Source organism: Bos mutus, chromosome 8, assembly GCF_027580195.1.
Source record: "Bos mutus isolate GX-2022 chromosome 8, NWIPB_WYAK_1.1, whole genome shotgun sequence".
Taxonomy (NCBI): domain Eukaryota; kingdom Metazoa; phylum Chordata; class Mammalia; order Artiodactyla; family Bovidae; genus Bos; species Bos mutus.
The window spans coordinates 82,996,653-83,016,449 of record NC_091624.1 but is presented as its reverse complement, the minus strand read 5'-3'; the positions used below and the strand labels follow the sequence as shown (position 1 = coordinate 83,016,449).

At 40.8% G+C, this 19,797-nt stretch overlaps 1 protein-coding gene across 5 annotated transcripts in view; it reads left to right on the top strand.

The window, feature by feature from the left end:
* The window catches only part of FREM1 (FRAS1 related extracellular matrix 1), a 218,992-nt gene that overhangs the window by 54,637 nt on the left and 144,558 nt on the right, over positions 1-19,797 (top strand). For all 5 annotated transcript variants that reach the window (XM_070375913.1, XM_070375912.1, XM_014476323.2 and 2 more), the window contains exon 2: positions 12,309-12,814. In XM_070375913.1, the coding sequence (XP_070232014.1) occupies positions 12,578-12,814 (237 nt within the window). In that variant the 5' untranslated portion in view covers positions 12,309-12,577. The remainder of the gene's footprint in view (positions 1-12,308; positions 12,815-19,797) is intronic.

The following is a 19,797-nucleotide window of genomic DNA, read 5'->3' as shown; positions in this document are numbered from 1 at the left end:
GTTTAGGGATTGGCTGACTAAATACACTGAGTTACTGGTCAAGCAGAACATTTACAGGGACATGAAGGTTTGGTTGGCCGACATGGCATGCTGGGAGGGAGTGGCTCCATCTTGGGCCTTAACAGTTACTTCAACATTGGGTAAAGCCACTTAACTTCCATAGGGCTTCCTTTCTTCTGTAAAATAAATGGGCTTCTACATGAGATAATCCAGTGTTCGTGGACATAAAAAAAAATAAGCCAAATCTCAAGTAAATAAAGGAATGCAAGTTAAAATAGTGACGGGCTTCAACATTTCACTTGGGAAGTGAGGAACAATTAAAGGGGATGATGTTGAATATCAGCAGGAGCAAGGCTGGTAAAGGGGTAGATTAGTGCCATCTTTCCATGTAGCATCATATCAAGAACCTGGCGTGCTGCAGTCCATGGGGTTGCAAAGAGTCAGACACGACTGAGCGACTGAACTGAAGAACCTCAAAATAAGTTGTACATCCTTTGATCTTATAATCCCACTTCCAAAGAACCATCAAAAGGAAAGACCTAGAAAAACAAGCTAATTTAATTAGGAATTTTTCAACACAATCTATTAACCTAGTAACTAGCTCAACGTAACAATGAAATGACTATAGATGCCCGTGTAGAGGATGCAGTGCACACATGGAAAGTAAGATCACAAGGAATGTTTAATAATATGGAAAATGCTTAGAAAGGAATGTTATATTACTGAAAAAGAATTACACGCAGCTCTTTTTATAGTGTGGTTCTAATTAAATTTAAAAACTGTGTACATATACATACTTAGGAAAACCTAAGGGCGTTTTCTTTGGGTGTTGGGAAAGTGTATTTTTCTTTTTCATTATGTTTTTATATTTTTATCTTTTAGTTAATGAGCGTGCATTTCTTTTATACACACAAAAGGAAGTTATTTTCAGAAAAAGCTAAATTGATAAATAAAATGAAGGATATAAACTGGTTGATTTCTGAGTGTTCTTGTAAACCACACATCTGTGATTTAGATTACATTTTAGAAAAAAATTGGCAGAATGAAGGAAGCAAAACGTTATAAACAAAATCAATACATATTTTATTGATTTAATAGAGTGGAATTTGGAAGTGGCCTGCTTGCCTTGAGGCCTTTAAACTGTGCTTGTAGTGTTAGGAGTTGGAACACTCAGATGTGGGTAGGCAGGATATCTGTGTTAATTAAATGTTCTTAAAGTAACAGCTACTTCCTTGAGAGAACATTGCCTCCAGTGAAACTTTAACTCCTGCAATAGCCAACTGTTGCTGTCTGGGACCATAAAGGAAATTGTTTAGGGTTTGCATACTGTAGGAAAAAGACCCCAGGGATGGTGAAGCAATAGCAGAGTTTAAGATTTTTGTTGTAAAGCGAAGTGGTATAATATAGCAGTTAAGTGCACAGGTCCTGGAGTCAGTAAATATGGGTTATAATTGTAAGGACACAGACTTGAGTCAAGCTCATGACCTTGGGCGAGTAACTTAACCTCTTTTACTTCATTTTCCAAATCTGTAAAATCACTGCTTTCTAAAACCACTGTCGGAGTTAAGATAATGTATACAAAGTCCTTTGAACAATGCCTAATCCATAGTAAGCACTTAATGTAAATATTGCTTTTTTATGTGATTATGAAGTCATGTCCTTAACTCATGGTTTATTTATGTATAAAATCAGCATGATAATAGTAACTGTTTGTAGGTTTGTTGTGAGAAATAAATGAAAATAAACATATAAAGAATATGTCTCAGTGCTATATATATATATATATATACACACACACACACAGTAAGCAAAAAGTACTAGTTGTTAAAAAATGAGAAAAGACATTCAGCCTTCCATATCTGTACATTTCATATGTATGAATTTAGCCAATGACTGAAAAATTAAAAAAAAAAAATTCCAGAAGTTTCCAAAAAGCAAACTTTGAATTTGCTGTGCACTAGCAACCCACTCCAGTATTCTTGCCTGGAGAATCCCATGGACGGAGGATCCTGGTAGGCTGCAGTCCATGGGGTTGCTAAGAGTCAGACACACTGAGCGACTTTACTTTCACTTTTCACTTTCATGCATTGGAGAAGGAAATGGCAACCCACTCCAGTGTTCTTGCCTGGAGAATCCCAGGGACGGGGGAGCCTGGTGGGCTGGCGTCTATGGGGTCGCACAGAGTCGGACACGACTGAAGCGACTTAGCAGCAGCAGCAACTATTTACCGGAGAAGGCAATGGCACCCCACTCCAGTACTCTTGCCTGGAAAATCCCATGGACAGAGGAGCCTGGTAGGCTGCAGTCCATGGGGTCGCTAAGAGTCGGGCAGGACTGAGCGACTTCATTTTCACTTTTCGATTTCATGCATTGGAGAAGGAAATGGCAACCCACTGCAGTGTTCTTGCCTGGAGAATCCCAGGGACAGGGGAGCCTAGTGGGCTTCCGTCTATGGGGTCGCACAGAATCGGACACGACTGAAGCAACTTAGCAGCAGCAGCAACTATTTATACAGCATTTACATAGTATTAAGGTATGATAAGTAATCTAAAGATGATTTAAAATATATGGGAGGATGTTGCATGGGTTATATGCAAATGCTATGCTTTTACTACCAAAATATTGATTTTCTCTGCCCACTGAACCTGAATAAATCCTCTGCCAACTGAGAACACAGTAGGCTAGTTCCTCAGGACTGTGCCTCTCTTCCATGGGGAACTGAGAGACTTCATTTAGCCTGGGTCTCCTGGTTTTAAGGTAAATGATAAGACTCAGACTAATAAAATTAAAGTGAAAGTCGCTCAGTCCTGTCCAACTCTTTTTGACCCCATGGACTATACAGTCCATGGAATTCTCCAAGCCAGAATTCTGGAGTGGGTAGCCTTTCCCTTCTCCAGGGGATCTTCCCAACCCAGGGATAGTCTTGCATTATTCTTCTTGCTTTGTTTCAAAACCTTCATAGCCGGCAGCAGGTAGCCAGGTGATTGGGTCCCTTTGTCTCTGGTTTATTGTGGTGTGGCCTTATTTCTGAAATGCAAAAAGAAAGAAAACTACAAGGGGTGGTCTGAGGTGAAGGTAAGCACCAGGTGATGGATGTAATTAGCATAGAATAAAAGACTAATAGGTGCAGAATGTAGCTCCTGAGGAGTGAGGGGGCCAATAGGTGCAGGATGTAGTTTACATGGGGTCAGATTTGTTGTTCAGTTGTTCAGTTATGTTTGACTATTTGAGACCCCATGGACTGCAGCAGGCCAGGTTTCCTTGTCCTTCGTTATCTCCCAGAGTTTATTCAAACTTATGTCCATTGAGTCAGCCATGCCGTCCAACCATCTCATCCTCTGTCATCCCCTTCTCCTGCTGTCTTCAGTCTCCAGCCTCAAGGTCTTTTCCAGTGAGTCAGCTCTTCGCATCAGGTGGCCAAAGTAATGGAGCTTCAGCTTCAGGGTCAGCTTAGTTTTGAGAAAAGCAAACTTTGTTGTAGACTACAGATTAGGAACACTTAAAGTAAAAAGAGTGATCAATCCTGCTCACCGTTCTCTTTATCTTCTTTGTTCTCAGGAGAGAAAAGAAAGAAAAACTTGTTCCTCTTTTTTCCTTTTCGATACAACAGTGTCACTCAGGACTTGATCATCATCCTGAAGTTTGGTGTCTGGGGGAGTGGGGGTGGGACCTGGAACCAATCTCCATGGACACAGAGGGACAACTGTACTAAAAATTGTTAAGAAAAAATGTTAGAAGTTGCAATTTATTTCTTTCTTCTCCAGTATTCTATTCTCCCTTTCTGAGAGAATTCTCTCTGGAAAATCCATGAAGGGTAAGATCGCTAAGGATCCTCTTGTAAGAGGTAAGATCTGCTAAGGATCCTTGTGGGATCACTGAACAATTAAAACTCCATCAGAGGTGATGAGCTTCTTGAAAGAGAAGAAACCAGCTTTGGTTTTGTGTATTCTCAGGACTGTTTTTTTGGGCTTCCCAGGTCGTGCTTTTGGTAATGAACCCACCTGCCAATGCAGGAGACACAGGGACTCAGGACTGATCCCTGGGGTCGGGAAGATCCCCTGGAAGAGGAAATGGCACCCCACTCAAGTATTCTTGCCTGGAAAACTCCATGGGCAGAAGAGCCTGGTGGGCTACTGTCCAGGGGGTCGCAAACAGTTGGACACCACTGAGCACAGGGCTGATTTTGTAGTGGCTCAAAAGCAGCTCTCTGATGGAGGAAGTGGAACAAGATCGTGAGGATAGAGTACGGAGCACTTTCCCAGGTTGCAGGAGCCCTGATTCTCCCAGGCTCTGCTGCCTCTGGCTGTGACCTCAGGCCAGCTTTAGATTGACTCCTAGTTGCTTGTAACAAGGAGCAATTAGACTTCTTTATCTCTCTCAGGGAAGGAAGGTCAAAGCAGGTGGTGGATCAGAAGTCCTTGGTAAAGTTTGTCTAATTCTTAATTTTCTCAACTATAATGCAAAAGAAGAGAACCACTTTCTCTGAGGTTAGACAGTTAAGTTTTTCCCTGGAGGCAGTTCTCCTGATTTCCAGTTCATTGTTCCTGGGTGAATCAATTTTTGTCACATATGATTTGGAATCATTTCAATTGTTCTATGGATAATTATATTCAGCTATGAGTTTGTGTTTTAAACTTTTATCCTTGATTCATATAAATTACTTTGAAAATTAATATGAGTAAAATCATGGTTTCAAAAATTCTTTGTAAGTTATTCCATGATGGCTTCTATGTTCCTTCTCACTGACGTCTTACAGATTTCAATGTAGAGTACAAGTCAGAAAATCTTCATTGGTTTTCTTAGCATTCTAGTCAAAGATCTCAAAATCTCTCTATGTTTTAGTGAGTGGGAATGGATTGATCATGAGTTGGCCATGTTTTACTCAAAATGCTTCTTCTCTATTAGTTTATTTTCTTTCTTAAACGCTTTAGGGTACTTGTAGGATCTGAAGCTGTGAGTCATGAGGTAATAACTTCAAGTACAGGGAAGATAAAAGGTTCGGTTGTTTATAGCATCTTTAGTTGGTTGATAATAACTATCCAGAGTGCTGAGAAGGATATCAGGCTTGCAGGAGCTCTGCAAATAGCACAGCAAGCCAGCAAAAGCTATGATAGATTATTGATGATGTTTCTGTGTTGGGCAGATATAGGAAGGCGCTTGTATTGTGTAGGTGTCATTGTAAAATTATTCAGAAGAGCAATAGTAAATATGAATCTCTTCAAGGCACATCGTTAACATTGCCCATCAAGAATTTCCATTCCAGAGAGAGCCTGAAAGGATAGCTGGGATCCAGGTTTTTCCCTTGCTGTGCACAGATTATCTCAGATACATATGATGATATCTCATATACATATGATGCCAGCATATGATATCAGCATATTTATGTCAACATGGAGCACACATTCCCCTCTGATTAGACTGAATGTGTAATTATGAAATAAACTGTTGTTGTTCAGTTGGTAAATTGTGTCTGATTCTTTGTGACCCCATGGACTGTAGCATGCTAGGCTCCTCTGTCCTCCACTGTCTCTCAGAGTTTGTTCAAATTCACATCCATTGAGTTGGTGACACCATCTAACCAGCTCATCCTCTACGCCCCTTTCTCATTTTGCCTGCAATATTTCCCAGCATCAGTCTTTCCAATTCCTCTCTACAAAATTAAGTGTTACTAAATCATTTTCTTCAGTTCAGGAAATTTACTAAGAAAGTTTGGGTAAAGAAACCTTTCTGAATTTTTATAAGGAAGAACTCAGAGCAGGGTGGTTTTTCCACTTTGCAAACGTCTTTGCACATTTTTGTTGGCTTGTATAGGTATCTTTAGAATACATGATTTTCACATGAACGAAAAAAGGCAAGAGTGGGAAATGGCTTGTAAGAGCATCATTGATTTACAGGGTAACATAGGGTTGTGAAATACTGAGAAGCAGCTGAACTGTACAAGCAAGCAAACAGAATTTGTTTCTATTGCAGCATCAAATTAAGTCCCTCTGGCGAAAAGCCAGTTAGTTTATAAGAGTCCTTATGGAATCTGGCCACCTTTCTGCTTCCTCTTACAAAAATGCTCCTAGTCATTCTGCTGACCCTGAGGTTGCCCACATCAGTGATCAGAGCAAGCTGGGGACAGATGGATTCTGAGGCTCTGACTTGGCCCTATATTGGGGGTCAAGAAATGGAGTTCTCAAGATGTGCCGTTAGGTTTCCTACTGGGGTGTTGTCCTGTAAATCTTGGCTGCCTCTGGACATTGCAGTTTTGTACCAGAGATAAAACAATACTATCATTTTATTTGGTGGAGATAAAACAAATTATCATCTCTGAAATCTTGCTTGATTCAGAATCCTAATTCCCTTTACTATTGTTCTATGGGGTTTTTTTTGTTGTTGTTATTTACTTTTTTTTTTTTTGGCCCTTTTCTTCTCTGTTCATCCAAATCTTTCTTTCTTTCCCCTCCCCTGCCACATTCTTCAAGTAAAAAATCAGAGCAATATTTTCCATGTAATACCTACATACGTGGTTTTGTCAACACCAAGAGAAAAATATAAGAGCAGAATTGGAATATGAATAATATACAAATATAGCATACTCTTTCTGATCTGTATTGCACCTAATTTGGTAGTCCAGTTGACTGAAGGATGCATTTTGTTTGATTTTTGAACTTGAAAATTATTACTCTTGCACTCTTTGTTATCCCCTAATGGTGTTACTTCGGGTTGTTTCTGAAATATTAGGATTCAGTGTTTTACGACTATCTCTGTCTTAGAACTCTGAGGAAGAAAAAGAGAAAATCTGAATGTCAATAGAATATATTTTATTTGACATATGCTGAACTTTATTCTGTTGCCTTCATCCAGGACCAAGTTCTGCCATTCTGTTTTTCTTGAGATAAGATTTGCTCTCTTATTCCTTTGACATATTTTATAATAATAGTGTTACATTTACATGGGGCTTTGTAATTAAGAAAATATTTCTGTCACATGAGTGTAGTTCCTCAGTTCTTTGTCTCGTCACAACAAAAATTGGAGTGACGGACATTAAAGCCCTCGGCGCGTCACAGCTCTTGGGTCTTGGACAAACCGTGTTATAGTTCTTAGGCAAATCAGTGTTACAGCTCTGTTTTATTTAGAAGATAGCAGGAGAATCCATCCTCAGAGTGTGAGGGCATGCCAACCCAAAGACTCGAAGAGAAGAGAGTGGAGGAGTGCACGGGAGGGAGAGAGAGTGAGAGAGAGAGAGCGCACACATACGCGGGGGAGAGAGAGAGTCCGTCAGAAAGTGCTTTGGCTCCTCCTTTTACATGTTTTTTCCTCCCCCTGGGCCTGCCCTATGCAAATTGGGCTTAGCCAGGAGTGCTGTTTGTTCTGCCTGAAGTCTTCACTCTGGTCCTCGGACCTTCCTTGGACCTTCCTTGTCTTTTAGCCACAGCCATTTTGGACTCCTTTTCCCTATTCTACCTACCTAACATTTCTAAATGGACTATTTCATTTGGCCTTTTCTGGGACACTGGAAGAGGCAAGATGGATGGCCCCATTTTTGAAAGAGGAAACACATGTTCATAAAAACCAAGGTTAGAATCCAGATCTTTGGATTCATGTCTACCCTTCTTACATCACTGTGGCACAAGGAGCCACAGAAATAGATTTACTTTTCTTTCTCCCTTTTCTCTTCCTGGTAGATGAACATTAGAATCTTGGTTTTTGACATTATTTTCTGATTAAGGACTTACTAGATAGCATATTTGGAGAAGGCAATGGCACCCCACTCCAGTACTCTTGCCTGGAAAATCCCACAGATGGAGGAGCCTGGTAGGCTGCAGTCCACGGGATCGCTAAGAATCGGACACAACTGAGCAACTTCACTTTCATGCATTGGAGAAGGAAATGGCAACCCACTCCAGTGTTCTTGCCTGGAGAATCCCAGGGATGGGGGAGCCTGGTGGGCTGCCGTTTATGGGGTCACACAGAATTGGACATGACTGAAGCAACTTAGCAGCAGCAATAGCAGCAGATAGCATACTGAAAAGCAGAGACATTACTTTGCCAACAAAGGTCCGTCTAGTCAAGGCTATGGTTTTTCCAGTGGTCATGTATGGATGTGAGAGTTGGACTGTGAAGAAAGCTGAGCACCGAAGAATTGATGCTTTTGAACTGTGGTGTTGGAGAAGACTCTTGAGAGTCCCTTGGACTGCAAGGAGATCCAACCAGTCCATTCTGAAGAAGATCAGCCCTGGGATTTCTTTGGAAGGAATGATGCTAAAGCTGAAAGTCCAGTACTTTGGCCACCTCATGCGAAGAGTTGACTCATTGGAAAAGACTCTGATGCTGGGAGGGATTGGGGGCAGGAGGAGAAGGGGATGACAGAGGATGAGATGGCTGGATGGCATCACTGACTCGATGGACGTGAGTCTGAGTGAACTCTGGGAGTTGGTGATGGACAGGGAGACCTAGTGTGCTGTGATTCATGGGGTCGCAAAGAGTCGGACATGACTGAGCAACTGAACTGAACTGAACTGATGATATAGTTAGAGAATGAGTTATTGCCCCATATGCTGTTAGCTAAGAAGTTATAATACTTAGCTGATTAGTGACTAAATGAAATTATTATAATAGAAAAACTTGAAGAATAAGGTGGTTATTAACTGTAAAAGTTCAGTCACAAATAATGAAATAAACCCCAAATAAAAGTGGGTTGCTCAGCTGGTAAAGAATCCACATGCAATCCAGGAGACCCTGGTTCAATTCCTGGGTCTGGAAGATCCATTAGAGTGGGTAACATATCCCTTCTCTAACGGATCTTCCAGACCCAGGAATTGAACCAGGGTCTCCTGGATTGCATGTGGATTCTTTACCAGCTGAGCTGGGCTTCCCTGGTGGCTTAGCTGGTAAAAAATCTGCGTGCAGTGCAGGAGACCTGGCTTCGATCCCTGGATTGGGAAGATCCCCCAAGAAGGGAACGGCTTCCCACTCCAACACTCTGGCCTGGAGAAGTCCATGGACTATTCATGGGTTCGCAGAGAGTTGGACATGACTGAGCAACTTTCACTCACTCACTCACCCAACAGTGACTTAAACCGGAAAGCAGTTCACATTCCCTGTCAAGTAAAATTCTGGAAGAATAGGCTGGTATGGAGACTTTGCCTTGCAAATACCCCGAACACCCACACTCCTTCTGGCTCTCTGCTCTGGTAGCCTGAGGTGTGGTTCTGTTTCTTATGTGCAAGGCAGCCTTCTCAATCTGGGCAACAAAAGGGAGAGAAGCATAAAGATAAACCCATGAATAAAAAGGAAGCTTTTACCTTCATGAGGGAAGTAGAAATGAACAATATAAATAAGCAAATGTATTATGTTAGTTGGTTATCACTGCTCAGGGAAAGGATCTGGGGATGGAAGCATCATAATTTTAATGAGATAGGTGTGGCCACAGCGTCAAGGTCACATTTGATGGAAAATTTGAAAGGGATGAGGTAGAAAGAGGGATGTCTAGGGGAAGAATGTTTGTGTCAGAGGGAACCACAAATGGCAAGGTTGATTTTGGTTTGTTTGAAAAAAAAAGCAAAGATGCTAGTGTGGCTGGAGAAGGGTGAGCAAAGGGAAGACAAACAGGAGATGAGAGAGGTAAGGGGGAAAACAGATTACGTGGTAAAATACCTTACTGGCCATCACAAGGCCTTCAGCGTTCACACTAAGATGAGAAGACGTTGGAGGCCTAGGGCAGAGAGGGGATGTGATATAAGTAACACCTAATAGGAACCTTGGCTCCATGCTGAGACATGCCTAAAGGGGAGGCAAGAGGAGAAGCAGGGAGGTCCGGTAGGATGCTCCTGCAGTTCAGTGGAATTGGTAGTGGCTTGGACCAGTGTGGTAGCAATGGAAACAGTGAGAAGTATTTGGATTCTTGATATGTTTTGGAAAAAAGTGAACATTAAATTTATAATGCTGTACTAACGCATTACTACAAACAGTGGTTGAAAACAACACAATTGATTATCTCACAGTTTTCACTGGTCAGAGTCCAGGCATAAATCCTGGTTCTCTGCTTCAGGTTGTCATCACACTGAAATCAAGGTGTCCACGGGGGTCCCTTCTTATTCGGAGGCTTGAGTCAGGAAGAACCTTCTCCCAAGCTCATTTAGGTTGTTGGCAGAGTTCATTGCTTTGTGACAGCAGAACTCCTAGGGGCATGCTTCTTTAAGTTCAGTCTCTAGCCCACTGGCTAAGAGAGTCTTAGTCATGAGAATGACATCCCATCACCTTTGTTTTATTCGGTTGATTGGATGTATCATTAGTTCTGGGGAGGGAGGGAACTTCTGTGTACTAGGAGGCTGGAATTATTGGAGGTCACCCTAAGGTCTGTCCACCACAATGAACAAACAGTTTTGTTTGTCTACTTAGATGTGTGAGGCAAAGAAGAGAACAAATGAAAACCTGAAGTTGCATTTACTGAGATAAAGAAGACCCAGGGAGGGGAGATCAAGAGCTCAATTTTGGCTACAGCAACAAAAACAAAATACTGAGCTGCCTGTTACACATCCACAGGTTGCTGTGTCCTTCTCCAGGGGATCTTCATGACCCAGAGATCAAACCTGTGTCTCTTAGGTCTCCTGCATTGGCAGGCAGGTTCTTTACCATTAGCACCCCTTGGGGTGTGTTCACATTCACCCACAGGGAGATATCAAATAGTTGCATGTATGATATAGAATTAAGAGAAAAGGTGAGAGATATAAATATAGGACTCATTAGCCACATTTAAAATAAGTGGTATTTAAAGCCAAGGAATGAGGTTGCTAGGGAATTGAGAATAGACAGAAAACAGGACTAGACCTGGAGGTCCCCAACATGAAAAAGCCAGAGAGTCTACGGAGAAGCAGGAAGGAAGGGAGATGAGAAGGGAGAAGAGCGGAGAAGCAGGAAGAAAGGGAGATGAGAAGGGAGAAGAGTGTCTGAGAGTATAGAGTCCTTGTAGTATCTTTATAGGTTAATTTGATTCATTTCAATCTCAGAAAGCCAAGTTTTTTTTTTTTTTGTCTCTCAGTCTGGGGAGACACCTACCCATCCCGCTAGCTCTTTCTCTCTGAATGCACTGCTTTTTTGAATGCCCTTAGATGTCAGAGGTTAATGGAAACAAGTTGTGAAAGTTCAACAAACAGTTTGCGTTCTTGCCAAACAAGCCAACCTAATTCCGCCTGAGAGTGTACAAGATGGTCAGTGGGAGGGTGGTACTATTTTATTTTGGGACCAACCAAATAGAAAGCAGGCTGCTCTGGGAAGCATGTAACCCCTGGTGTCAGGTGACACAGATCAGGCTCTACCTCAAAAGCAAAGGCTTAAAACAATAACAAGAGAATGAGCCTTCCATTAATGTCCTAGCAGTGGACAGGACAGGCCTTTCTGTCTATACCTTCCAACATTTATTTCTGTGTACAGAAATCATTAAAAGTATTAAAGCATAAGACCTTTCTATGGGCATAATGAACTACCCTTTGTTCACCTAATCATATATTGGAGTTAAAGATATGTTTCAATACCATTTACTTTGGGTTAAAATCATTTCTGTTCTTGCAGGACACAGAGAAAAAAAATCATGAAATTCTAAGTGGTTAAAATAGAAAAGAGGATTCCACTTGTGCAAATTCAGTACTTTCTTTGTAATTAGCATTGTAGATGATGTATAAATGCATGTACATCTGCCGTGTCATTAGCTGTGTTTGTTGAAGCTATGTTACTCAATTCCTAGTGCTTGTTACACCTAGAACAAAACCCTAAATGTTCACTTAGAAAAATATATCTTTTCACCAATTTCCACTCAAGCATTTCTTAGGTGTCTTCATTGCCTGGCAAAGTGTGCACAGGTGACAAGTTATTAAGCCTTTTTAAAAACAGTGGGTAGCACTGATTCAGAAATAATCATCTTTTCAAACAGTGGGCAAATAATTCTATCAGCTCTCTTGCACAAATTTGGTTACAGTCCTCATCTATCAAGTGAGGAAACAGAAGCAGAGTTTGACAGCTTTCTCTGAAAGCAGGGGGAGCAAACGCTGCCCTTGGCAGTGAGGCAGGCTGCCTCCTGTAAGACCACACAGCTGACATCCTGGTGGGGACCCGCGGAGTCCGGAAGCAGGAGTTACCGCCGGGGAATGAAATGGCTGCATTGCTTTTCACATGGGCCTGGAGGTCAACTTAGTTTATTTGTTTTTAATTTAGCTGAAATTAGAGGCTGGTTGAAAGATTCCTTTGATGGTGGGGGTCTTTTGAACGAGTCACATAAACTTTTGGTTTCTTTCTCACTTTCCTCCAACCCCTTGTCCCCTTTGCAGGATTAAAAAAGCACTTGGGAGGTATACATTAATCTTGCTGGCGTTGTCAGAAGTGATCAGCGAGTTTTATTAAAAGCTCTGGGACTGCCTGAAAGACCTCCTTGTCTGAGTTTGAAATGAAAGGGACATGTTAAGATCTTGGGGCACGTTGTCAGGACCCTTCTCCCTGCCCCTTGGACTATGAGCTGACACCCCTGGAGGAAGCTGAGAAGCCCTCCTTTGTTGAAGGGATTTCCCTGGTGAACGGAAACGACTTGGCCCCTGTTGGCATGAGCTCTCCAAGCTGGGGTGGGCTTGGTGCCCTGCTCCTGCTGCTGCTGCTCCCAGGCTGGGCCAGCCCCACCTTTGTCCGTGTTAACCAAGGGGTCAGGGTGATGAAGGGCAGTTCCGCCTTCCTGTCTCAAGATGACCTGAAGTTCACCATCCCCAAAGAGAAAGATGCCTGCAAAGTGGAAGTCGTGATGAATGAGCCAATAACCCAGAGGGTTGGGAAACTCACTCCACAGGTAGGTCATATCTGAGATTTGCTATCTAGCAGTGTGTATGAATCTGAGTGTGTGAGAATGTTAGGGAGGGAGGGCGGAGAGGAGAGAGAGAGAAAAATAAAAGGTCTTCCTTCAAGCTACCAGAGGTGAATGCTGTTAAGAAGTTCAGATTTGAAATGGTGGAGTTGCAACTGGTGGGCATAATACTGCATTGTTTTTTCTATGCAAGGTGAAACCTGTTAAAATTTTTTTGAGGTATAACTGACATTCAACATTAGTTTCAGGTGTACCAGGTAATGGTTTGATATTGGTCAAAACTATTTTTGAATGTTCTTGGCTGACTGTGAATTACAAAACCAACAGGAGTTACTCCTGTTTATGTTAATACCTGTGGTGGAAGGCTGGTTCAAACTAATGGATGGATGGATTTTTAAATGAAAAATACACAAATTGACAAGTCTTTCCAATTTATCCTCTCTATTGAAGATAATGCATGTAAATCTTACTAAGGTGAGGGAATCAAATACCACTCATTTTAGGTACATCAGCACTCTCTGAGAAACTTAGGGGGGAAACAGAGGAAAATGGGGATAGAGAGAGAAAATGAAAACAGGGCCAGCCTTCCAAGGGTTGGAGTGGGCAGTCTCCTGTGTAGTGTGATATGGTCAATCTCTATGGGACTATTACTGCCCCAGATTATCTCACCCTGGCCAGTCAAGGTGCTTTTGGATAAGATGTCAGGGTTCCAGGACAATTTTAGGACACACTTGTACTGCAGAATAGCAAAAATAAAACATGAAGACATTTTTTATCTATCACCATCACTCAAACATTCCCTTGAGTAATGGAAGAGATCTGAAAAAGACATATGAAGATACTTTAAATAGTCACTGTTCTTCAAAAATGTCCGCATACATTTTTTTTCTGTTTAATCATGGCCTTGGAGACCTTGTCATTTAAGGGTATTCTGTGCTGAATCTTTTTGTAGGGTAAAGAGTTATCCTCTAATTCACTGGATTTAGGAAAGCCCGAATTATCAAATATTTGTTTAAAGTAAAAGTTTTTCTCTATACACAGTAGAATATCACTTCCAGTTTTATTACTTGTTCTTACTGTGGTTTAACTTTCCTCTCAATGTAAACAGTTTTGAGAATATTTAACACTGGATGTGACTACTTCTTCTGGCAAAATACATCATTTCTATTTGCTGAACTGTGAGCATTCATGTTCTTTCTATTTAGCTAAAAATAAAAAATCCATCTATTCAAAAGTGATAATAGATGTTGTAAAGAAGAACTAAAGAGACAGAGATAGGGGACTTCCTTGGTGGCTCAGTGGTAAAGATTTGCTTCCAGTGCAAAGAGTGTGGGTTTGACTGATGAAAGAAATCAAAGATGACACAAATAGATGGAGAAATATACCATGTTCATAGATCAGAAGAATCACTATAGTGAAAATGAGTATACTACCCAAAGCAATCTATAGATTCAATACAATCCCTATCAAGCTACCAATGGTATTTTTCAGAGAACTAGAACAAATAATTTCACAATTTGTATGGAAATACAAAAAACCTTGAATAGTCAAAGCAATCTTGAGAAAGAAGAATGGAACTGGAGGAATCAACCTGCCTGGCTTCAGCCTCTACTACAAAGCCACAGTCATCAAGACAGTATGGTACTGGCATAAAGACAGAAATATAGATCAATGGAACAAAATAGAAAGCCCAGAGATAAATCCACACATCTATGGACACCTTATCTTTGACAAAGGAGGCAAGAATATACAATGGAGAAAAGATGATCTCTTTAACAAGTGGTGCTGGGAAAACTGGCCAACCCCTTGTAAAAGAATGAAACTAGAACACTTTCTAACACCATACACAAAAATAAACTCAAAATGGATTAAAGATCTAAATGTAAGACCAGAAACTATAAAACTCCTAGAGGAAAAATAGGCAAAACACTGTCTGACATAAATCACAGCAGGATCCTCTATGACCCACCTCTCAGAGTAATGGAATTAAAAGCAAAAATAAACAAATGAGACCTAATTAAAATTAAAAGGTTTTTCACAATGAAGGAAAGTATAAGCAAGGTGAAAAGACAGCCTTCAGAGTGGGAGAAAATAATAGCAAACAAAGCAACTGACAAAGAATTAATCTCAAAAATATACAAGCAGCTCCTGCAACTCAATTCCAGAAAAATAAATGACCCAATCAAAAAATGGCCAAAGAACTAAACAGACATTTCTCCAAAGAAGACATACAGATGGCTAACAAACACATAAAAAGATGCTCAACATCACTCATTATCAGAGAAATGCAAATCAAAACCCCGATGAGATACCGTCTCATGCTGGTCAGAATGGCTGCTATCAAAAAGTCTACAAACAATAAATGCCTGAGAGGGTGTGGAGAAAAGGGAACCCTCTTACACTGTTGCTGGGAATGCAAACTAGTACAGCCACTATGGAGAACAGTGTGGAGATTCCTTAAAAGACTGGAAATAGAACTGCCATATGACACAGCAATCCCACTGTTGGGCAAAGACACCAAGGAAACCAGAACTGAAAGAGACACGTGTACACCAATGTTCATTGCAGCACTGTTTACAATAGCTAAGACATGGAAGCAACCTAGATGTCCATCAGCAAACGAATGGATAGGAAAGCTGTGGCACATATACACAATGGAATATTACTCAGCCATTAAAAGGAATGCATTTGAATCAGTTCTAATGAGGTGGATGAAACTGGAGCCTATTATACAGAGTGAAGTAAGCCAGAAAGAAAAACACCAGTACAGTATATTAACGCATATGTATGGAATTTAGAAAGATGGTAATGATGACTCTATATGCGAGACAGCCAAAGAGACACAGATATAAAGAATAGTCTTCTGGACTCTGTGGGAGAAGGCAAGGGTGAGATGATTTGAATGAATAGCATTGAAATAATAGCAATGAAATAATAGCATTGAAACATGTATATTATCATATGTGACATAGGTCACCAGTCCAGGTTCGATCCATGAGACAGGGTGCTCAGAGCTGGTGCACTGGGATGACCCTGAGGGATGGGATCGGGAGGAAGGTGGGAGGGGGCTTCTGGATGGGGAACACATGTACACCCATGGCTGATTCATGTCAATGTATGGCAAAAACCACTACAATATTGTAAAGTAATTAGCCAATTAAAATAAATAAATTAATTAAAAAAAAGAAAACCAAAAAAGGAGTGTGGGTTTGATTCCCAGTCAGCGAGCTAAGAGCCCGCATCCCACATGCCTCATGCCCAAAAAACTAGAACATAAAAAGCAGAAGCAATATTGCAACAAATTCAATAAAGGCTTTAAAAATGGTCCACATTCGCCCCAAAAAAATCTTTTAGAAAAAGACTGATACGTACTAGCTCAAATTGACATCTCTAGATATTCCACTTACCTCCTATGGTTATATCTGATTCTGAAACACATCAGAATTCTATGGAGAGCTCTCATGTTGGGAGTATTGCTTATGATATTGTAACTAAGTGTCTCCTTCCAGTTTCCCATGAGCTTTTTCTTTTATCAGTCAGTGATCTTCAGATGGGCATCTAAACAGTGTCAGTTTGTGCTAATGGCCCCAGGTCACACTTGTATTCCCAAGGGTGTAGTAATTGCAACATCTCCCCACTTTCTCCCAACATATAACTTCTGCTGGAAGGTGTGTTTGATTGACGTCTTAAATTAGGGAAAGGTAGAGGCCTGGGATGGCTTGTGCCTGGAGCCCTGATGCACTAAATGTGATAAGTTGGTGAACATGAATAGGCTCAATAGCAGGCAGTGGAGCCCTCACTACAGGCACTGGGATCAAAAGCAAAACCTTGGGGTTCTGGGGGGCAGCAAAATATAACCCTAATCCTACATAACTGGGGTCCCTGATAGAGCAGGGACTCAGAGCTGTATGGAAAAAAGTGGATGCCTCATAAAGACTGATAATTTGATAATGCTTCCAATCAATATATTTTTTAAAAAATTGTTCAACATTTATTTAGAAGTAAAGCTGACTATTTTGTGAGGGAAGAAGAGAGGAAAAATTCCCCCTGTAGTGCAGAGATGTTAAGCTCTGGCCTCAAGCATGCAAAAACAACACCCTATTATTCCCCAGATTCTCCCTCCTTAGAAAGCATTTTGGGGAGAATCTACTGTGACTTAAACCTTTGTGGATATCCTGTCCTCTCCATTCCAAATAGCCTATGACTTCTAAACACATATAGCACTCTCTATGAGAATAATGAAAAAGTCATAATTTTTAGTGATATTTTAATGGTCCTCATCACTTGGCCAGTTCTGAGGCCCTGGAGAGCAAAAAGGGATCCATGTGACCAGAAGTAAGCAAACATTTATTTGGTCACAAGAATCAAGGATTGTAGGAGATCTCTAAGTCATCTCCTTTTCAAACTTTCTCTGATTTTAGGGCAAAAATCCATTACTAGAAAGACGATGTGGAACAAAAACAACATACCTGTCTGGTTTAGGAAAGTCAGCGTTGCAAGGCAAAGGAACAGGGCTCCATACATCCCCAAAGGGTCCCCTAGTGTGCCGTGGCTCATTAAAGGATCATGCTTCAGTGTACGCATACCCAGAGGTACCTCTGACATCTCAAACGAATTTTTCTCATCTAACAATCCACCTGCCAAGGCAGAACTGAAGACTCAAGAGAGGTAGGTTCGATCCTTGGATCAGGAAGATTCCCTGGAGTAGGAAATGGCAACCCACTTCAGTATTCTTAACCTGGAAAATTCCATGGACAGAGGAGCCTGGTGGGCTATAGTCCATGGGATCACAAAGACTCAGGCACTATTGAACATGCATACATGAAGTAAATATATTTATTTTCTTAAAATGTGGAGTTTCATTACCTTCTGGACAAATATTAGAGCTTTGTACTGTCAAGAAATTTGTCTATCTGGAAAAACTTTCTCAGATCACCAGGTGATCTTCCTATTTTCTTATTGTGATAATTTGAACAAAACCAAGATTCGTAAGTAAAAAGTGCTTTTTTGAGGAATATGTGCCTGTTTTTAATCCTGGCAGATGCAGTTCTCCCTAGGGATTTATGTCTTATGGAGTTTTTGAAATTAAGCATAACCATGTGCATGCATGCGTGCAAGTGCACGCACACACAAACACACAATGTAAGCATTACTCTTCAGTAGAGCTTACTAGTAAGGTGAAAGCAAGCTTATGTGGGCCCATTCCTAGTCAGATGACTGTATTAACAACACCCTGCTGTGTAATGAGCAGTTTCATGTGATTTGCACAGAAAATGTTTTGTTTAACATCTGTTCAATTAGTGTTTTCATTTCATTACTGAAGTTTGTCTTAGGACCAACAGGTTCATTTTCCTATTGGATATTTGGAAAGGGATTCACTTGGCGCATACCAGTACCTTCTGTCTAGATAACCCTCTTGATATAGTCAATTAGAGAAGGTCGATGGCGATATGTTTTCCTCATGTTTTAGGACAAAACTTACCCCCACACAGCATTCTCACACCTGTCCCAAAGCAAGAAATTTCCTGGGTGGAAAAGCACCACAGTTTAGTGCTGAGCTTGCTCTTTCAAATAGGAAATATAGCGGTAAGAAAATATCTCTCGTTTGAACCAGTTTACTGTCATTAAAGTGAGTAATGAGTTAGGAATGTGTGACAATTTAATTATAAATTGTAATTGAAAAGCAGTTGGAGTGGAAAAAAACAAAGCTAGACAGTAATTAGAAAAGGATTTAGCTCTCCTTTGTTTTGGTTAGTAAATTTATGGACAATTATGGTTGTCGCCTTTTATAAAAGGAAAACATATTATGAAACATAAAACAGATGTTTCTTTTAACAAAGCAGATTGTCTGTTTATTACTATGACTATTTGTCAATGATATGGGGAAGGTCTTTCCTTTATCTCCTTCCTTGTTGTCAGTTAAAAAGAAGAAGCGAAGATGTGTGTAGAACAGGAATGCAAATAAATGATCTCCTCTTCTACAGACGTCTTTGCTTCCTTTTTCTGACAGTAAGGAAGGAGATAAAGAAGAGGTCTTCTGATTAGAGTCAGAAAGGATTATGTTTTCTGTAAATGTGTGAGCCTGTACTTAGGTACAGGCTAAGTAGCATGAACTCAGCAGTGATGACATGTAAATACCTCGAGAGTATTTCTTAGTACTCTACCAAGTCAGACTGTACAGCATGAGTGTTATGGTGTGATTGGAAGAGAAAATTCTTTTAAAAATTATGACCCCAGCATATAACAATTAGCTATTTCCTTCATAGTTCTGAGTTAGTGGTACAGTTAATTATAATTCTGCATGAAGAGAGAAAATGGCCTTGACGTTGCTGTTTGTCTCATGAATCATTTCTGTTATTACATAACTAGTAACCACAGTCTTTTGCAAGTAAATGAGAAACCACTGTGGGTCTTGTTTGGCTTTGATCAAACACAACAGTGTCCATAGTAAGCAGCTTCATCTTTAAATATAAAAACACTATTTGGAAAGGAAAACAATAAAAGGAGAAGGAAAAATACACACAGAGCTAATATAGTATGTTGGTATGTGGGTTAAGACATGTCTTTTCCTGTGTACATACAGGTATACCTCCTTAATGCTATAACCCCCTGAAAGGTGTTGGAAAATAATGTTTTGAAAAATGGAACCATATTTTAAATATACTATAAAAAGATAATTATTTAGAGATCATCATTGCTTAATTTATCTGCTTCAGTTCAGTTGAGTTCAGTTGAGTTCATTCGCTCAGTCGTGTCCGACTCTTTGCAACCCCATGAATTGCAGCACGCCAGGCCTCCCAGTCCATAACCAACTCTCGGAGTTAACCCAACTCCAGTGACGCCTCGGGGCTTCAGTGGGGCTGTTGGTCTTCTGACACAGCAGATGCTCTCGCTTCGCCTTCTCGGCGTGTGCCCCACGAGTGGCCCTCCCCGCAGTGGGTGCTGTGCTGTGCACCCCATGTGGGTGC